The sequence below is a fragment of the Rhincodon typus genome, chromosome 24 (genome assembly GCF_021869965.1).
Source record: "Rhincodon typus isolate 14 chromosome 24, sRhiTyp1.1, whole genome shotgun sequence".
NCBI lineage: Eukaryota > Metazoa > Chordata > Chondrichthyes > Orectolobiformes > Rhincodontidae > Rhincodon > Rhincodon typus.
The window spans coordinates 11485566-11506045 of record NC_063355.1 but is presented as its reverse complement, the minus strand read 5'-3'; the positions used below and the strand labels follow the sequence as shown (position 1 = coordinate 11506045).

At 45.0% G+C, this 20480-nt stretch overlaps 1 protein-coding gene across 1 annotated transcript in view; it reads right to left on the bottom strand.

Annotated features, from left to right (window-relative positions):
• LOC109918679 (hepatocyte nuclear factor 1-beta-like) overlaps positions 1 to 20480 on the bottom strand; it is a 94026-nt gene that overhangs the window by 16306 nt on the left and 57240 nt on the right. Inside the window, exon 4 of the mRNA XM_048611706.1 lies at positions 508 to 743. Coding sequence (XP_048467663.1) covers positions 508 to 743 — 236 coding nt within the window. The remainder of the gene's footprint in view (positions 1 to 507; positions 744 to 20480) is intronic.

Here is a 20480-nt window from a genome sequence, read left to right as displayed (position 1 = left end):
AATTGGGAATGTTGTGTTATAGCACAGATTGCAGACCAAACAGGAAGCGTTTATAGTTGTACAGTTACCTTGCACAGTTACATGTCATTACAACATGTGACATTCCAGTTTAAAAGTCCCAGACGCACCTTCAGTCACAGTGTGATGAAGTTCTGCAATCAGTCAGCCACGTGTCTAATGGACAGTAACATTAGCAATCCCACAGCAACCAGACTGTGTGTGTAAGTCTGTGATACTGTAGCCTTGTAACAGTTCACATAACAAAACAGTTCTTAAGAAGGCTCACATTAATTCTGCTCTTTCCAGCAATTCCTGTTTTTGTTGTCGATGGCGACTAATGTGTTAGACATCAAAACCATGTTCTTTTACTTTTTAACTTCTAGACAACTCAATCTGAGGTCCAGTGTGCTCGGCCTTATTTAAGTTGAATATCCCACAATGAGTATCTTATACAGTGTTCTATTTTTATGCTGTAAAATGAGAAATAGTGAACAGTTTGAACCTTACCTTGTAACTTGCTGGGTGACAAGGCACTTGGCTGCATGGGTGAGCTATTATGGGGTGTCACAGGGGTTACTGTATGGGGTTGCTGAGTGCCATATGCATCCATTGCTAATTTGTGCCGAAAGGCCTCTTCTTTCCTACGGTTTGCAAACCAGTTGTACACCCGCACCTCAGTCACAAGATTAGAGCCCAGGCCATGGGCTTGTGATGGAGAAACCCCTCGCTGTATACACTCTGCTCTGCAACAAACATAGACATGAAATGTGTAGGAAGTCAATTTAAATTCAATTCATTAATTCTTTACCCCTAAGAATCAGTGCATAATTGGCAACTTCACAGAATCTCTACAGTGTAGAAACAGGCCATTTGGCCCATTGAGTCCACACCTAATCTCCCAAGACCATACGCCCCACCACCCTATTCCTGTGACCCCACATATCCCATGGCTAACCCACCTAGGCTGGACACTATGGGGCAATTTGGCATGGCCAATCCACTCTAACCTGCACATCTTTGGACTGTGGAAGGAAACCCACACAGACACAGGGAGAATGTGCAAACTCCACACAGACAGTCGCCCGAGGCTGGAATTGAACCCAGGACCTGGCTCTGTGAGGCGGCAGTGCTAACAAGTGAGCCACTGTGCTGCGCCTTGTAAACTTTTCATTGTACTCACGTGAGTGAATGTGACAAAAAAGCTAATTCTAATTCTAATTCTAATTCAATCAGTTAGCAGGCAGCATTTTCACAAGGTAGACTCCTTTCCAGACAAGTCACACCTTTCTAAAGTTACCCAAATTCATACAAAGAATTCACATTTTAAAAATCTTCAATTGTGGATCAAAGAAGGTTTTGTCCATCTATATATTGTCATAAATGTTAACTCCCTTTGCCAGGCTAAAAATCAAACAAAACTTTTATCTTCACCAAATAAGTGCTTTAAAAATAAAACTCATCTTCTTAAAAACAAAATGAAATCCTACTCTGAGCCAGTTCTGTTACATGTTGCAATAATTAGCTTTTCTGACGATAGCCCACAGTAGCACCGGTGACAACCACAAATTTGCACTTACGTAGCACCAGTAATAATAGCACAATATCCAAAGGCATTTTCAAAATTTGACACTAAGCAATGTAAGGCAATATTCTGATTGACTTGGTTAATAAAGTAGATTTTTAAGAGTGTCTTAAAAAGAAGAAAGAGAGATAAGAATTGGGGGTGGCAAATTCAGGAGGACATCCAGAGGTAAGTGCCTAAATAATGGAAGATATATCTGCCAATGGTGCAGTGATTAAATTAGGTGGCACGGTGACTCAGTGGTTGGCACTGCTGCCTCACAGCGCCAGGGTCCCGGGTTTGATTGCAGCCTCAGGCGACTGTCTGCCTGGAGTTTGCATATTATGTCTGCGTGGATTACCTCCGGGTGCTCCGGTTTCCTCCCACAGTCCAAAGGCGTGCAGGCTAGGTGGATTGGCCATGCTAAATTGCCCGTAGTGTCCAGGGATGTGTAGATTAGGGGGATGAGTCTGGGTGGGATGCTGTGAGAGTCAGTGTGGACTTGTTGGGCCAAAGGGCCTGTTTCCACACAGTAGGGATCCTATTAAAAAAAAACCAGGGGTGCGCAGAAGGAGGTGTAGGACTGGAAGAACAGGGAAGATAGAGGCTATGAGATGATTTGAAAACATGCTCGATAATTTTAAAAGCAATGCGGTGCCTGACCCAATGTAGTTTAGCAGTTACAGGGGTGGTTGTGAACGGGACTCCATCAGAAGCAAGGTACGACTTCAGAGGTTTAGATGGTTTCAAGTTCATTAGGTGGGAGACCATTGAGGTCCAAAATAAATAGGGAATAGTCTGTGAAAAACTGATGTTATGAGAAGAGTCAGTACAATGAATCCTAATTATTCCAATCTTAAGATTTTTACTCGTTGTTCCTATGAACTGTTTTGGGCTATTTTCTGTTTAGGAACATGGGTTTTAGTAACACACTCATTGCTGATAACATTTAATTCGAAAGGTCAATGTATGTCATTGACAGGGTGGCATGGTGGTTCAGTGGTTAGCACTGCTGCCTCACAGCGCCAGGGACCCGAGTTCAATTCCACCCTCGGGAGACTGTCTGTATGGAGTTTGCACATTCTCCCTGTGTCTGCGTGGGTTTCCTCCGGGTGCTCCGGTTTCCTCCCACAGTCCAAAGATGTGCAGGCTAGGTGGATTGGCCATGCTAAATTGCCCGTAGTGTTCAGGGATGTGTGGATTAGGTGGGTAATAGTGGGATGGTTCTGGGTGGGATGCACTGAGGTTCGGTGTGGACTTGTTGGGCTGAAGGGCCTGTTTCCACACTGTAGGGATTCTATAACAAAAAAAGCAGCAAAGGTACTAGCCGGGCATTTAATAACAAATGAGGGTGAGGTGTTGTGGGGGAGAGATTGGTGGAAATAGGCAGTCTTCGTGGTGGTGATGGTGATGACAAGCTCAAGACCTCATTCTGGGGTCATACAGGGTGCCAAGGTGTTGATCAGCTTGAGACAGAGATCAGGAGAGGGGCCGGGGAGACATATTGAGGTGGATGCAGTTTGGGTCAACAAGGACTTTGATCTTTCCAACATTTAAAAGAATCTTAATTTATTTGAGCGCTTTGGTCGATTTTTCTGGTGAAAACACCAGAAATGAGACAAGAGGCTGTTCGCCTGGGTGGGGCAGCTTTGGGTGGGAGGAGATGTGATGAAAACTGAAGAAATGCCCAGATTTGGTGACTGAAGAATCATACAGGCATGAGACAAATCCAGTCAGTGTGACAGATTACACGGGTACAGATTAAGGCAGCCTGACAGAGCCTGTAACATTATTTCTGCAAATGTACACCATACATGCCCCCATTTTGTGTCACTTGCAGATGCAGCTGTTTCAGATTTAGAATACATGCAACAGTAAGTTGAACAATAAGCAGTTCTCTGTGTTACTATAATCAGAGAGCTCATTCCTGTGTACGTTTGTGTGTTTGGCTCTCACTGTATACCAGACTGGATACAATTCTCGCTGATAGAAACTACTTGGTGGCAATTGTAAATGGCAAGACCTGGTAAGTAGCTGAGGCGAATCCTCTGAACTAATGAATTAAATCTTCATTTGCTGACTTATATGTGTGGCATTTGTAACGTGTCTGTCCTGAAATTTCTGATAGGGAAAAAAGATGGGAGAGCAGCTGCTATCCAGGTGGTCATTCCTTCTGTAGCACCTTTAGATATCTAGGGAGAGGGCTTTCCCAATTGGACAGGGTATATAAAAAACATTGGGTCCTTTATTTTCTTGCTTTTAGTATTTTCCTTTTTTCTAAAACTATTGGAAATGGGGTAAGGGAGTTGCTGGATCTAGCAGCAGTGTAACCTCCAGGGAGTTGTGCAACCAAAAAGTTAGGTCCCCGACACTATTTACAATTGCTATTTATTAACCTGGAATTGTATTTCTAGCTGCATATTTAATCTTATGGTGTCACCTTAACTAAGCACCAGCCACTTCCAGCCTGACACCCACTTCAAGCATGTCATGTTTCCCAATCATTCATGACTGGCAAAAAGGGGATGCAGAGGTGAAATCAAGGCTTCAGAAATGGCGCAAATGCCTCCCAAGCACCTACAGGCCCGACACTCCCATCCCACTGACGAGGCTTTAGCCCAATTCGCTTCCAACAACCTGCCCCAAAAACTCTGTTCACATTTTAAAAACTATGACAAATTCCACCACAGCAGCTGTGACAGTGCACAATGTTCTAAAGAAAATCAATTCACCTCATCTCTCATCATCAACAGAGCCTTTAAAAAGAAAATCCAGGAACCAGATCCATAAATTCACCAAAAACACCACACCCTGTCTATGTATGAAGCTCTGTTGAAAGCTATCAGTTCGTTTTTGAGCTACGTTGTTTACAAACAGGATATCAGGGTGTTAACATTGGGTACCGAAAGCATTGTGTTAGTTTATTTTCTGATATTAGGCTAAAAGTAGGGCATTTTATTTACCCAGGGCCAGCAAAATGCTGCAATTAAAAGTTACTGTTTCAGTTGGTGTTGTTTCAGTCAGGCTGACTCAGAGCACTGCCCTGTGCTCACCAACCTACACTGGTTTACAGATCCCCACACCTCCAATTTAAGAATCACATTCTTGTTTTCAAATCCTTCTGTACCCCTTCCCATTTCTATAAACTCCTCCAGCCCTAAAATCCTCCTTGAACACAGAGGTTCAATGAATCAATGAACTGATGAGTTAGTGACTGTGGAATTGTGCCACATGCCATGTTGGTGACACAAGCAGCAATGTAAAATTTGCACTGTATGCTCATCTTGATTGAGGATCACGGGCCAGTGTTTAACACAATGCTGAATGACTGTGAGCTCAGGGGGAAGTGGGTGGGGGGCAAGGCCTGTGCGAGACCACAGGAATTAAAGGGAAGGTGCATGCTGTTTGTTGCAGATGCTCAAAGTGGCTCAGAAAGACTTATCAAAAAATAATGTTAGGCCAATGGAGTAGCAGGCCAGAGTGAGGCCTCCCAGATTCTAAGATGGAGCCCCTGGAGATGTTATGAGTGCAGAGGTGGAAAGCAGAGAGAAGTCACCTTTACCCAGATCCCAACTGGAGCAGAAAGCCACCGAGGACCATGAGAGGTGTCTTGCCCTAGGCACTTGGATAAACGGTTGGAAAACATTCAAAGACCTTACACAAATGATCGAGGCCAGTGAATGCATCCACAAATGCCATCTCCCAAACATCACATCACATCAACTTCACACACTCATAACTTAGCCATCAACTATTCTGAGCAATCTAAACATATCTAACATTCGTAGGCTGCTCCTTACACTCTCACACTTAGCCTGGCTGCTAGCCTCACACCCACATCTTCCACATACTTTCAGCCATTCAGTTCCAATAAGCACTTCACACAAACATGGCAAGACACTCACTGATCATCTTCCATCTCTCTTTCAGGACACAGTAGCACATATGAGGAAGAAGCAGCAAAGAACCAGCAGGGCGCATGCCCTCAGCATCTGGCTGAGATGGGGGTGGAAGAAGCAATCACACAAGATCCTGGCCCAGTTATTGTTTCTGTTGAGGACCCCCCACCACCTCCTCCTGGGATTTCCCTCTCTGCTGCCTCTGCTTCACCTTCATGACAAACAAGGGAGTCTGCAACTCCAGCCCGGTGACTAGCAGTTAGCAGTGTGCTCTGAAACCTTTCACGTGCACACCACTCATCCAAAAGGGGCAGCACAATTCCCCTCAGACTGAAAAGCAAGGAGTCTACTTCCTCCAAAAGCTCTCACTGACGCAGGAAGAGGATTGTCGCAAGCACTTCATATCTTTCCACAGTGAGAGGGGTCCCCTGTGTGTTCAGCTTCGCTAGTTTGAGCTAGTAATCAAAAGGAGCAGCGAGGATGAAAAGGACAAAATGGTCCACAAAATCGGCGTTAGATGCTGATTGATGTCACGGTTTGCCTGTTGTGTTGGTTTCTGCCACATGCACAAGATTCCCACACTGTTGCTCCTCAAAACCTGGCAAGTATTGCTGACCACAAGCAGTCAGTGGCAGACACCCTGCCATTCCCATGGTCACATGTCTCCCATGGCACCAGGATTGATGGCACGGAGATACATCTTGCAGCCTGCATTCCTCCAATTTTGGCCTCCCAAGATTGCCCTACTCCCATCGCTCTGCTCCTCCAACTTTCCAGAATTCCCTCCAAAATTTCTCCACCACTCTCTTCCTTCTCTCTGAAACCTGTCCATCAGAAAGTTTCTCATCAGTTCCTCTAATACCTCCTCCTTTTGTCGACTGTCTGAGGACACATATGTCTTTGGGACACCTTGAGACAATTTCTTTACACATTAAAACCACATTAATAAGGTGTTGATTATTTTGTCACGTCGTCTGTCTTTTGGTTCATTACTTATTAATTTAGAAAATCAGGCTTCAAGAAAATTAGAATTCATCCTAAGGGTGCTTTAAATGTTTGCAAAAATATTTAGCTAATTAAAAAAAAATTATGTTCCATAGTGTAATATGTTGATCATTATTCACATCTACAGTGATCTTTTGGAATAACCAGCTTCTGTGAATGACCTTTTAGAATCTAATCCCATTTTCATTTACAACAGCCATGCAGTATAGGTACATATGAAGACATGTATTCAGGACAAATTTGAGACAACTTATTAGCCTAGTTCATAATATGCTCCCTTTCAACACATGAGAATGTGGCTGTATAGAGGCAAAAGGCCACAGTTTAGTTTGGTTAGGATCAGCTCTTGTTTCTTCTGCTGCTGTCTCTTTTGCACCCAGGCTGCCAAAATATTCTCTCCACGTTTGTAAAAGTTGCTGACACTAAGCAGGTTTGAATGTGATTCCCTTGTCTATCATTTTGACATACAAACATGCCAATGAGGTGTAGATTGTAGTCCATTCAGCCCCTCGTGCCTGCTCCCCCTTTCAGTAACATCATAGCTTGCATGTTTGCATTTCAAATTGCACATTGCCTTTTGCACGCGCTAACCCGCGATTCTCCTGCCTAACAGGAAGCCATTTACTTGGCCTTAAAATGACCCCACCTCCTGAGGCAGAGATGTATAAAGTCACAACTCTCAGGAGAAAAGAAAAAGTAACTCCTAAGAAGGTGACCCCCATAATTTTTAAGGCAGTGCCCTAGTTCTGAACTGAACGACAAGAGGGAACAGTCTTATCCAGACCTTTCAGAATCTTATAAACTTCAATTAAATCACTCTTCAGTCTTCTAACCCCCGGTGAAAGCAAGCACGGTTTATTTTAAATGGGATGATGTATATTGAGGGATTCCACATGAACTCACTGTGCAGTCATCTGCTATGAAAACAAACAGTCGTGGCTACATTTTAATCACTTTTTTCCTTCCCTCTGCTCCCAGGACCATCACAACAGGGAGCAGATTATGGAGACCCTCATGCTGGTTCCTCCGTTCCATCAGGTCAGGGCCGATTTCGATCTTAATCTGCTCCACCACCTCATAGCAAAAATCCAGCTTTGAAATTTTCAGTTGACCCTCAGCCCCAGCATGTTTTTGTAGGAGTGAGCTCCAGATTTTCAACACCCCTTTTGTGTGAAGAAGTGCTTCTGAAGATCTTGCTCCTGACTGGCCACTCACCTCAGCAGTGGACTGTGATAGTCTCAGCAGTCAGGGTTAGTACGAGGGAAGGAGACATCCCAATTTAGCGGGAATCTCCCATGTACCTTCTAACAACCAATAACAAGAACCCTGAACTGTCAGTTGTTCTTCCCATTCTCCAAACAGTATGTCAATGAACCTCATTTCTGGCAACAGGGGGAAGGCAATGGCCTAGTCGTATTATTGCTGGGCTGTTAATCCAGGGACTCCAGGTAATGTTCTGGGGACACGGTTTTGAATCCCACCACGGCAGATGGTGGAATTTGAAATTTAATAAAAATCTAGAATTAAGAGGTCTAATGACCATGAAACCATTGTTGATTGTGGAAAATGTCCATCTGGTTCACTGATGTCCTTCAGGGAAAGAAACTGCTTTCCTTACCTGGTCTGGCCTACATGTGACTCCAGACCCACTGCAATGTGGTTGGCTCTTAACTGCCCTCTGCTGCAATAAATGCTGTCCTAGCCAGCGACACCCTCATAGGTATACACAGGGCTCTTTGATGTGATCATGTGATCCCTTAGGCTCATGGTGCCCCTCAAAACTGGATGAACTCTTTTTTGTAATATGAACATTCACAGATTAGTGTACATGCATTTTAATCAGCATTATTGCTGTCATCTTCAAAATTGAAATCCAAGTGGGTAAAAGTCTTTAGAACAACCCACCTCTTTTAAGGGACTGAGCTCCTTGACCATTTTGAATGAGCTCAGTACTTTGATTAAAATATTTGGTTGCAGCGTCATCCTAGACCACTGGGAATATAGTGTGCAGTGTTGATCTCCCTACCCAAAAAGCGCACACTTGCTATAGAGGGACTGCAACAGAAGTTCACTCGGCAGATATTCTCGGTAGGACTGTCTTATGAGGAGAGATTGGTTCGACTGGGCCCGAATTCACTAGAGTTTAGAGGGAGCAGAGGGGATTGATTGAAACGTGTAAAATTATAACAGGGCTGGGCAGACTAGATGTGGACAGAATGTTTCCCCAGATTGAGAAGCCTAGAACTAAGGAGCACACAGTCTTGGGATAAGATTTCTCCACTCAAAGAGTAGTGAATTTGTCGAATTCTCAACCACCGAAATCATAGAGTCATAAGCCAAATCACTGAATGTATTCAAGGAAGAGATAGATTTTTTTAAAAGATTTTTCGAAGTATTAAAGAGGCATGGGGAGAAAGCAGGAAAACGGCATTTAGATAGAGGATCAGCAACGATCGATGAATGGCATAACAGCTTCAAAGGGCCGAATGACCTATTTTCTCTTCTGGTTTCTATGTTTCAATCCAAATTCTGAACCCTGACCACCACCCCACCACCACCCCCCCCGCCCCCCCACCCCTCCACAGGAGTTATTAAAACTATCCCTTTATAAGCTTTACCAGCACCAACCATCCCTGCATTGAAAATTCCTCGCAAAATTCAGTTATGACTGCAGCAACAATTCAGAAAATAATCAATGTGCCCTTTTTCCCTTTAGTCTTATCTAGTTTGTTCCCCTCTCTGTGGGCATGAATGGGTGATTTTAACTTTGTGGTACTGTCGAACAGATGATAGTGAATCAGCAAGTATAATTTTCTGTGCTAAGTTTGACAGGAATTTTACATGCCACTGCAGCAACATCATAAAACTCTCAAAAGGGAGAGATGCTGTTTCTTTGCACAGTGAATGGAACAGCAGCACATTTCAGCTCCTAACGTGGGCTAATTTGCAATTCTGGCTCTCTCTCTCTTCCTCATTACAAATTGCTGGATGATTTGCACATGAATAACAACATGTATTATTCACACCTCGTTAGGTTTACAGCAAATTCTGAGCCACTCTTTACTGCCTAAAGCTCCCAGGAATAACCACACATAATATTGCAATAATAGAGGATCAGATCATGACTTGTGCAACTGCAAATCAGCAACTCATTTCACACTGGAGATAATCATTGAGAAAGACGCAAATCAGACAATCAATTTACATTTTACACCACTGTATGCATTGAACATTATCGTTCCACTGGATGATAAGACCTTAAGATTCAGGAGCAGAATTAGGCCATTCAGCCCATCCAGTCTGCTCTACCATTCAATCATGGCTCACATGTTTCTCAAGCCCACCCTCCTGCCTTCCCCTCGTAACCTTCACCAATCAAGAACCTATCGATCTCTGTCTTAAATACACTCAATAACATGACCTCCACAGAGCTCTGCAACAATGCATTCCACAGATCTCCATTTACCACTCTCCTAAGCCTGTTCAAGTTCTTCTGCAGCTCCCGCTTCCTCAACGCTACCTGTCCCTCCAACTATCTTTTTCTCATCTGCAAGCTTAGTAACAATGCCCTCAGTTCCTTCGTCCAGATTGTTAACGTGCAACATGAATAGTTGTGAACCCGACACAGTCACCTGTGGAAGTCCACTAGTCACCAGCTGCCATCCTGAAAACGACCCCTTTATCTCTATGTTCTGCCTTCTGCCCGTCAGCCAATCCTCTATCCATCCCAGTACCTTGCCCCTAGCACCATGGGCTCTGACCTTATTTCGCAGCCTCCTGTGTGACACCTTATTAAAGGCCTTCTGGAAATCCCAATAGACCACATCCACTGCCTCTCCTTTGTCTAACTTGCTCATTACCTCCTCAAAGGATTCTAACAGATTTATTAGGCATGACTTCCCCTTGATGAAGCTGTGTTGACTCAGCCATATTTTACCATGCACTCCCAAGAATTCTGCAATCTCATCCATAATAATGGACTCTAAAATCTTACTAAAGACCGAGATCAGGCTAACCAGCCTACAGTTTTCTGACTTGTGCTTCTCTCCCTTCTTAAAAAGGGGAGTAATATTAGCTATTTTCCAGCCCTCCCTGATTCCAGTAATTCCTGAAAGATCACCACCATCTTTACAATCTCCTCAGCTATCTCCTTTAGAACTCGGGGTGTAGTCCATCTGGCCCAGACGATTTATCCACCTTCAGACCTTTCAGCTTCCCCAGCACCATCTCCTCAGTGATGGTCACTACACTCACCTCTGCCCGCTGATTCTCTTGAAGTTCTGGTGTGTTGCTGGTGTTTTCGACTGAACACTGATGCTAAATACCTATTATTTCCTCTGCCATTTCTTTGCTTCCCATTACTACGTCTCCAGTTTCATTTCTCAGTGCTCCAATGTCCACTCTTGCCACTCTCTTACCTCTTAGATTTAAAAATACGGATGCAATCTTCTTTTATTTTACTAGCCAGCTTACTCTCATATCTTGTCTCTCCCCCGCACCCCCAACACACAATTGCTGAATTAATTTTCCTCTGCTGCTTTTTAGAGGCTTCCCAAGCCTCTGGGTTCCCAATGATCTTCATCACATTGCGTGCTTTTTCTTTCCTTTTATGCTGTCCCTGACTTCCCTTGTCAGTCACCTTTGCCCCATCCTCCCCTTAGTATGCTTCTACTTCCTAGGATGAATTTCTGCTGTGTCTCCTGAATTACCCCCAGAAACCCCTGCCGTTGCTGCTCTGCCATCTTCCCTGCTAGGCTCCCCTTGCAATCAACTCTGGCCGGCTCCTTCCTCATGTATTTGTAGTTACCTTTACTGAATTGTAATACCATTACACCTGATTCCAGCTTCTCCCTCTCAAACTGCAAGATGAATTCTATCATATTATGGTCACTGCCCCTCTAGGAGCTCCTTCAACTTAAGCTCTCTAATCAAATCTGCCTCATTACAAATCACCAAATCCAATATTGCCTGTCCTTAGTGAGCTCTACCACAAGCTGCTCCAAAAATACCATCTTGTGGAAATTTCACAAATTCCTTTTCTTGAAATCCAGTACCAACCCAATTTTGCCAGTCATAGAGATGTACAGCATGGAAACAGACCGTTCGGCCCAACTCGTCCATGCTGACCAGATATCTGTATAAATCTCGTCCCATTTGCCAGCATTTGGCCCATATCCCTCTAAACCCTTCGTATTCATATACCCATCCACCTGCATATTGAAGACCTCCCTGACTGTTATAAAAATGCCTTTTGTACATGCCTTTTCTATCTCCTGATTTATTTTCTGCCCCATATCCTGACTATTGCAAGGAGGCCTGAACACAACTCCCAACAGGATCTTTTTTCCTTTGCAGTTCTTCAAATCTACCCAAACAGATTCTATTCCTTCCAACTCGACATCACTTCTTGCTATCAATTTAATTTCATTTCTTACTGACAAGGCAACCCCACCCTCTGCCCAGCTGCCTGTCCTTTCGATAGGATGTGCATTCCTGAATATTTAGTTCCCAGCCCCGATCCCCTTGCAGCCACATCTCTATAATATCCATAACATTATACCTGCCAATTTCAATCTGTGCTACAAACTCATTTACCTTGTTTTGTATACTGTGTGTATTTAAGTACAACATCCTCAGTCCTGCATTGACTGACCCCCTTCTCAGAGCTGTATCCTCATCTGCTGTGGGGAAGGGTCTAGGCCTGAAACGTCAGCCTTCCTGCTCCTCTGATGCTGCTTGACCTGCTGTGTTCATCCAGCTCTACACCTTGTTGTCGCCTCATCTGCTGTGCCTGAAATTAGATTCCTGACCGTTTCCATACTTTCTGTCCTGTTACGTTTTTCTGGAAAATTTAATAACCTCTGATGAGCCCACCCCCACCTTCAACTTTTTCTCTAATTTTCCATGCAACTGAACCCTTCCCCCAACAATTTAGTTTGAAGCCCTATCTACAGGCCTAGTTATACGATTTGCCAGGACTCTGGTCCCAGCATGATTCAGGTGGAGCCCCTCCCACTGGAACAGCTCCCTCCTTCCCCAGCACTGGTGCCAATATCCCCGGAATTCCAACCTGTTTCTCCAGCACCCAATCTTTGAGCCACACATTTACCTCTTTAATCTTGTTGATCTTGGGCCAATTAGCTCATGGCTCATGTAGTAATCCAGAGACTATTACCTTTTTAATTTCACCCCTAGCTGCTCATATTCCCTCATCAGAGCCTCTTTCCGCTTCCTAAGCAAATTGTTGGCACCTACAGAGCCCACAACAGCTGGATCTTTCCCCTCCCTCTCCAAGTTCCTCTGAAGCCCAGATGAGAGATCCTGAACGCAGGCACCAGGCAGGCAACACAGCTTTCGGGAATCTCGATCCTGGACACAGGGAACAGTGTCTATTCCCTGACTATACTATCCCCGACAGCAACTATATTTCTCTTTTCTTCCCCCTGTCTTGAATGTCTCCCTGTATCACGGTGCTATAGCCAGTTTGTTCATCCTCCCTACAGCCTCCGCTCCCATCCACACAGGGAGCGGGAATCTCAAACCTGTTAGACAGGCTCAAGGGCTCAGGCTCCTTCAGCACAGCCTCCTGGGTCCCTCTACCTTCCTCACTGGTCGTCACACCCTCCTGTCCCCGACCACTGGCTGAATCCGAGGTAGTTTATCTAAGGGGTGTGACTGCCTCCTGAAACACAGAGTCCAGGTAACTCTCTCCCTCCCTGATGTGTCACAGCGTTTGAAGCTCAGACTCCAGCTCATCAACTCTGAGCCGGAGTTCCTCAAGCAACCAGCACCTGCTACAGATGTGGTCATTATGAACCACAAATGGGATCCACCAGCTCCCACATCATGCAGTTACAGCACATCGCCTGGACTGGCATCTCTGCTTTAATTGCATAGTTCTTAATTTGATAATTAAAAAGCCACAGAGGAGAGAGATTTGGTACAGAAAAGGTTAAAATATTATGGCTGTCAGCATTCTACCCTAATCAAGACACACTTTGAAATATGCGTGACCTGGTTTTCACTGAACATTCTGTTATTTGCATCCAGCTGTGCGTGTGATAGGCTGATGGAACAGATAGCAAGGATATAGCAAGTAGAGGGAAATAATCAATTCTCTCGACTTCCTTTATTGTGTCCATCTGTTTTAGTGCACCAGAAAACCAGGATGTCAGACAGAGAGCCTTATATAACTTTTGTTATCTGTTCATGGGATGTGGGTGTGGCTACCTAAACCAACATTTATTATACATCCTTAAATCGCCCCAGAGAACTGCTCGAACTGCTGCAATTCTTGGGATTTAGGGACAGGATTGCAATGCAATGAAACAGCTAGGTCTGGCTATAAATTATTAAGTACCTGGGTGCGTTCCATGCCAGTTGGTTGACAGAAGTGAGGTTCTGCTGTGTACTACAGCAGGCTGATGAACTACTGACACAGACAAGATGGGAAGGGAATCAAGGAGGGGAGGGAGTCTCATCCAGAAACAAGGGACAGAATTTAATGCCCATCTCTGCCACAGGTTTAGAGGAAGGGATGGCATTTAACTGGCAGGATGGTGCTGGGTGAAACAGAGCCAGGAAAAGAAATCACAATTCCTGGTGTTTCTCCAAGTTCCAGGCTCCCTACCTGTTAATGTTTCACAGCATCTGACCAGCTCCTTCCTTATGCGCTTTGGGTTCTACAGAACAAGGTATTCTAGCACAGAAGGAAACCATTCAACACAATGAGTCTGCATCAGTTCTTTCGAAGAGAAATCCAGTCTGTGCCTCCCCTCCTAATTCAAACCCCTGCCATGTTTTCTTTGCATTTCCTTCCTCTAAGTGTTTATCCAATTTGAACTTGTAACATTAAAGAAGGAATGCATTCCAAATCCTAACCAATCTTTGTGTAAAAGGTTTTCCTCGAGTCACCTCCATTCCTTTTGCCAATCAAATTAAACAAAGTTAGATCTGTTTATGCTATGGCTGAGGAATAGATAAATTCAAATTTCAATCCTTCATAATTCTATATACCTCCTCAAATCCCATCAGCCTTCTTGGTTCTTAGGAAAACAACCTCAGCTTCTCTGTAACCCCTCAACCTTGGAACCATTGCATTAAATTTCTTCCAAACTCTCTACATCTAGTCCTCAGAATGAGAACCAATAGTCAGTCACAGTAAGGTCAAAATGTGTTGTGTAGGTTCAACAAAACCTCTTGCCTTTTGTACACTATGTCTCATTCAAGAAGTCCATCAAAAGCTCAGGTTTCAGACGCACATGTTTTACAACCATCGCTTTGTCAGACAATTACACACAACTTAGTTGTTCATGTTATGTAACCAGCCTCGAACATGGCCGAGTGCAATATCCAGAAAGGAACATCTAACAGACCAAACTTCATAAACACTGCAAAATAATAACCTGTATGTGGGAATATTACAAACACTGTGATATTTTCAAGAGGTGTATACACCTGACCTCTCTTCCAAATTTAAAACTAACAATACCTTCCAGTAAATTAGTATCAACCAATTTATCTGCAATAATGTGATATTCCTAGCCACATAAGTGACTTGAACAAAAGAAATCACATTTTGCATCATGATGAATACTTTCTCATTTTACACTGAAACTAACCACACTTACAAATACCCAACTTAGAGCATAGAATGGGAAAGCAAAGTACTATAGATGCTGGAAATACGAAATATAAACAGAAAATGCTGGAGAACTCTAGGTCCAGCAGAAACTCTGAAGGGCAATTGTCAGAGAAAGAGCGTTAACGCCTCAGGCCCATGACTTTCTCATTCAGAAGAAGAATCACTGACCTCTGTTTTATTTCTGCACTGATGCTGCCAGATATGCTGAGTGTTTCCAACATGCCCCATTAGAAATGGATCAAAATTAAGCCTTTTACCTCCACTTGGGAGTCTAAAATTCCAGCTGTTCTCTACTTAATGACTGGTCAGAATATGGAACTAGCTGCTACACTAAGCGGCTCAGGTGACCAGCCAGATGCAAGATAATGGGAAAGGAGGACGGTGGGAGTGTGATGAACTTTGCAAGTCGCAAAATGCCTGCATTTGAGACTGTCCCCAGTGCCAAATGTGAAACTAAGCGAAGATTCTGGTTACGGGGACATAATTGAAGTTCCTGGCTGACAGGTTATTTCTGAGAAATTTCATTCTGGTTGAGGATGCTGTGGAAGCAAAAAGTAGGGAAGCTAAAATGGCCAACAGTTTCAAGTGGGGATTATCGGCTTTCCAGCTGTTGGCTGAGCATGAGAATGCAAGCTGAACTTTTGAAGAAAAAGGGACAGTTGTTGGTTCGACAGAAAAAGACAGAGAGGAGCTCGTGGTGCAGAAATGTGCGAGACAGCTAAAGGGATTCTCTCCACCCATCTCACCTACTCCAACCTCTCTCCAGCAGAACACACAACTCTCCACTCCAACCTCAACCTCACCATTAAACCCGCTGATAAAGAGGGGTGGGGCACAGTGTTGGTATGGCGCACTGACCTCTACATCGCTGAGGCCAGACGCCAACTCTCCAACACCTCCTCCTACCATCCCCTCCATTATGACCCCACCCCTGATCATCAAACCATCATCTCCCAGACCATCAATAATCTCATCTCCTCAGGAGATCTCCCATCCACAGCCTCCAACCTGTTTGTTCCCCAACCCTACACCGCCCGTTTCTATCTCCTACTCAAAATCCATAAACCTGACTGCCCCAATCGACCATTTTCTCTGCCTGTTCCTGCCCCACCAAACTCCACTCCTCCTACCTCAATTCCTTTCTTTCCCCTCTGGTCCAGGAACGTCCCACCTACATTCGGGACTCTACCCACACCCTCTACCTTCTCCAAGACTTACAATTCCCTGGCTCCCAACACCTCATCTTCAACATGGACACTGAGTCTCTCTACACCTGTGTCCCCCATGAAGACAGCATAAAAGCCCTCTGTTTCTTCCTCTCCCATTGGCCCAACCAGTCCCCCTCCACGGACACTCTCATCTGCTTGGCAGAACTTGTCCTCGCTCTCAATAACTTTTCCTTTAACTCGTCCCACTTCTTACAAACCAAACGGGTGGCTATGGGCACCCACGTGGGTCCGAGCTATGACTGCCTCTTCGTAGGATATATGGACCAGTCCCTCTTCTGCAGTTACACCAGTACCATCCCTCACCTCTTCCTCTGCCGCATCGATGACTGTATCGGCCCTGCCTCGTGCTCCCATGAGGAGCTCGAACGGTTCACTCACCTCACCAACACCTTTCACCCCAACCTCAAATTCACCTGGACCATCTCCAACACCTCCCTCCCCTTATTGGCCCTCTCTGTCTCCGTCTCTGGCACCAATTCAGCACTGACATCCATTCCAAACCCACTGACTCCCACAGCTACCTCGAGTGCGTCTCCTCTCATCCACCCTCCTGCAAAAATGTGTTTCCGTACTCCCAGTTCCTCTGCCTCCGCTGCTTCTGCTCCCGGGATGAAGCGTTCTACTCCCGGACATCCCAGATGTCCTCCTACTTCAAGGACCATAATTTCCCCTCTCCGGTGATTCATAATGCCCTCAACCGCATCTCCTGCATTTCCCGCACTTCTGCCCTCAAACCCCCTCGCCCTAACAACAAGGATAGACTCCCTCTGGTCCTCATATACCAGCCCACCAACCTCTGAATACACTGCATCATCCTCTGCCACTTTCAACTCCTGCAATCAGATTCCGCTAGCAAAAAGATATTTCCTTCCCTACCCCTGTCTGCTCTCCGCAGGGACTGCTCTCTCCATGACTCCCTCATCAGCTCCACACTCCCCACCGACCCCTCTACCACACCTGGCACCTTTCCCTGCAACTGCAAGAACTGCTACACCTGCCCCTACACCTCCCCTCTAACCTCCATCCAAAGGTCCAAACAATCGTTCCAAATCTGGCAGAGATTCACCTGTACGACTTCTAATCTGGTCTACTGCATGTGTTGCTCCCGATGTGGTCTCCTCTACATTGGAAAGACCAAGCACGCACTCAGTGACAGATTCGTGGAGCATCTGCGCTCGGTACATTCCAATCAGCACTACCTTCTGGTTGCTAGCCATTTCAACTCCCCCTCCCACTCCCTGGGTGACATGTCCATCCTGGGCCTCCTCCACTGACACAATGAGACCACATGTAAACTGGAGGAACAACGCCTCATATTCCACCTCAGGAGCTTACAGCCCAATGGCCTCAACATAGAGTTCACCAGCTTCAAAATGACCCCACCCCCAGCCTCATCTTATGTCCAGCACTCCTTCTCATCCCCACCTCCTTGACCTGACACAACTTGTTCATCTTCCTTCTCACCTGTCCCATTAACTAATCTCTACAACCCCCTACCTCCACCCACCTATCACCACCCCACCTACCTTCCCGTGCCCCAAACCCTCTTTTCTAGTTATTTCTGAGCTCTCTTCCTCCTCCCCAGTCCTGATCATAGATCATAGAATCCCTACAGTGTGGAAACAGGCCCTTCGGCCCAACAAGTGTACACCGACCCTCAGAGCATCCCACCCAGACCCATCCCCCTATAACCCACCTATTCTACACATCCCTGATCACTACGGGCAATTTAGCATGGCCAATCCACCCTAACCTGCACATCTTTGGACTTGAAGGGTCCCGACCCAAAACGTTGACTTTCCTGCTCCTCTGATGCTGTCTGACTTGCTATGCTCCTCCAGTTCCACATTTTATCACCCGGAGCTTACAAACGGTGTGAATAGTTCAGGAATGGTAAAGACCTGGGTGTTTTTAATCAGGCGTCACCAGATTGGGTGGTTGAAAAGGAGTTGTGAAAAGCTGCGCTGTCGTGGGAGAGCAAGAGCGTGAGAGGGGCAGAGAGAAGAAGAAGAAGAGCAGAAAAACACCAAATAAAGACAGAGAACAAGACCACAAGCAGACACAATAGAGAGAGAGAACAAGAGATTCACAGAAGTCCATCTGGTTGGTGATAATTCCATTTGGCGAACTCAGATGGAACGGAGCTAATGTTAGAAGTGGCTGGGGGATTGAATCGTTTGAGTGGGAAAAGGCTATGCTCAGGAGGAAGTTTTTAGAGGGCTTTGAGACTGGACATGGTGCTACACATGTGGTGGGAATGTCGCTGAGAAATTCATGAGAATTATCCTTGTATGGCTATTTAACACAAAATCTATTGTTTCTATTGAAATATCATGTGCCTGTTAATGCATGTTTAATTTGTGTTGATTTTGGTTCAAAATGTTAGAGTGAAAACTTATTTCTTTATAAGAGTGAAACCTTGTCCCTTTAGGGAACACAATAAGTGGGTCAAATGAAGGAATCAGGGGAGGTTTGAGTGGAACACAAACAATTGGGTTGAATCAGAGATAGTGAGAACTGCCAATGCTGGAGAATCTGAGATACCAAGGTGTAGAGCTGGATGAACACAGCAGGTCAAGCAGCATCAGAGGAGCAGGAAGGCTGACGTTTCAGGTCTGGACCCTTCTTCAGAAATGGGGGAGGGGAAGGGGATTCTGAAATAAATAGAGAGAGAGGGGTAGGCGGATGGAAGGTGGATAAAGGAGCAGATAGGTGGAGAGGAGACAGACAGGTCAAGGAGGCGGAGATGGAGCCAGTAAAGGTGAGTGTAGGTGGGGAGTTAGGATGGGGGTTGGTCAGTCAAGGGAAGACGGACAGGTCAAGGAGACGGGGATGAGGCTGGTAGGTAGGAGGTGGGGGTAGGTCTTGAGGTGGGAGGAGCAGATAGGTGGGAGAAAAGATGGATAGGTCAGGGTGGCGGGGATGGAGTCAGTAAAGGTGAGTGTAGGTAGGGAGTTAGGATGGGGGTTGAAAAGTGTTTTTAAGGCACAGAACAAGGTGTAGTCATTCCAGTTCCTTTGCTAAGGGTAGGACACGACCTTAAAACTACAGCCTCACAGGCAACACCAGGAAGCACTCCATCACCCAACAAACAACAGAAATCTAAAACCATCCCCAAAAAACGAAAGCTCAGTTGAAGATTTTGAAATTAAAAATGGCAGATTTGTGCTTGGCAAGGCTATAAAAAGGGCAACAAAATCAAGTTGGGTAAACGGAGTGAAATTGCAGACCAACTGTGATCGAACTGAACAGCAGAATGGGAATGAAAAGCTGAACACTCCTTCTCCTGTACCTATTAATTTAGCTGTCTTCCTCCTGCCCCGAGTCAGTAATGCTGAAGCCAATTTCAATGTTCAATTGCCCAATGCAGTGGAATTTAGCTAATACAATAGATCAAAAAGAAAATAGATTGCTAACATTTATCTGTGAACCATTGCCATCCTGAGGGGAAGACAGAAGTAAATAGATGCAAATTCCATTCCTAGAAGCCACCCCCTCGCTGTACAGCTCTCTCAAGAACGAGTAGCTCATGATTTGATTTGTGCTGGTTCTGACTTCTTCACATTACACCCCCAACAATGTCATTTCACAGCCTTTAGCTGTCAACTACCACTACAATCAAATTCACATTATCCGGCACACACGAGGACTGGTTAACACCCCACAGTTTATGGCAATCACTGGAAGTGAACTAAAACATGCCTTGGCATATCGTGCAATTTGCAGCCTCTCTACCTTTGACTCTTCTCATTGTTGGGAGAAAATACTTCAACGTTCAGCCAGTTATTTTCACAATCACTTCAGACTGACATCAGTATTTCATGCTGGAAAGCCCAGGGCAAACTTCAGAGATACCAGTTGGAGGAGGATTCAGGTTCGTGAGGTGCCAGAAAACACAAAGGCTATTGTATACATGTGCAGAAGTGGAGTTTCTATAACTTACAGGTTTAATCAAAAAAGTAGGGGGTCACTTTTTATATGAGTAATATTTTCGGGAAGTTTGAAATCCACTCTCTGTCATTGCCTCACTATTGCTCTGCCACATTAGAGACTGTACCTGCCCTCAAAAGGAGCCGAAAGTATGCCCGCTATTTAATTTTGTTATAAATAAACAATAAACACCATGAAGATAGGCACTAATC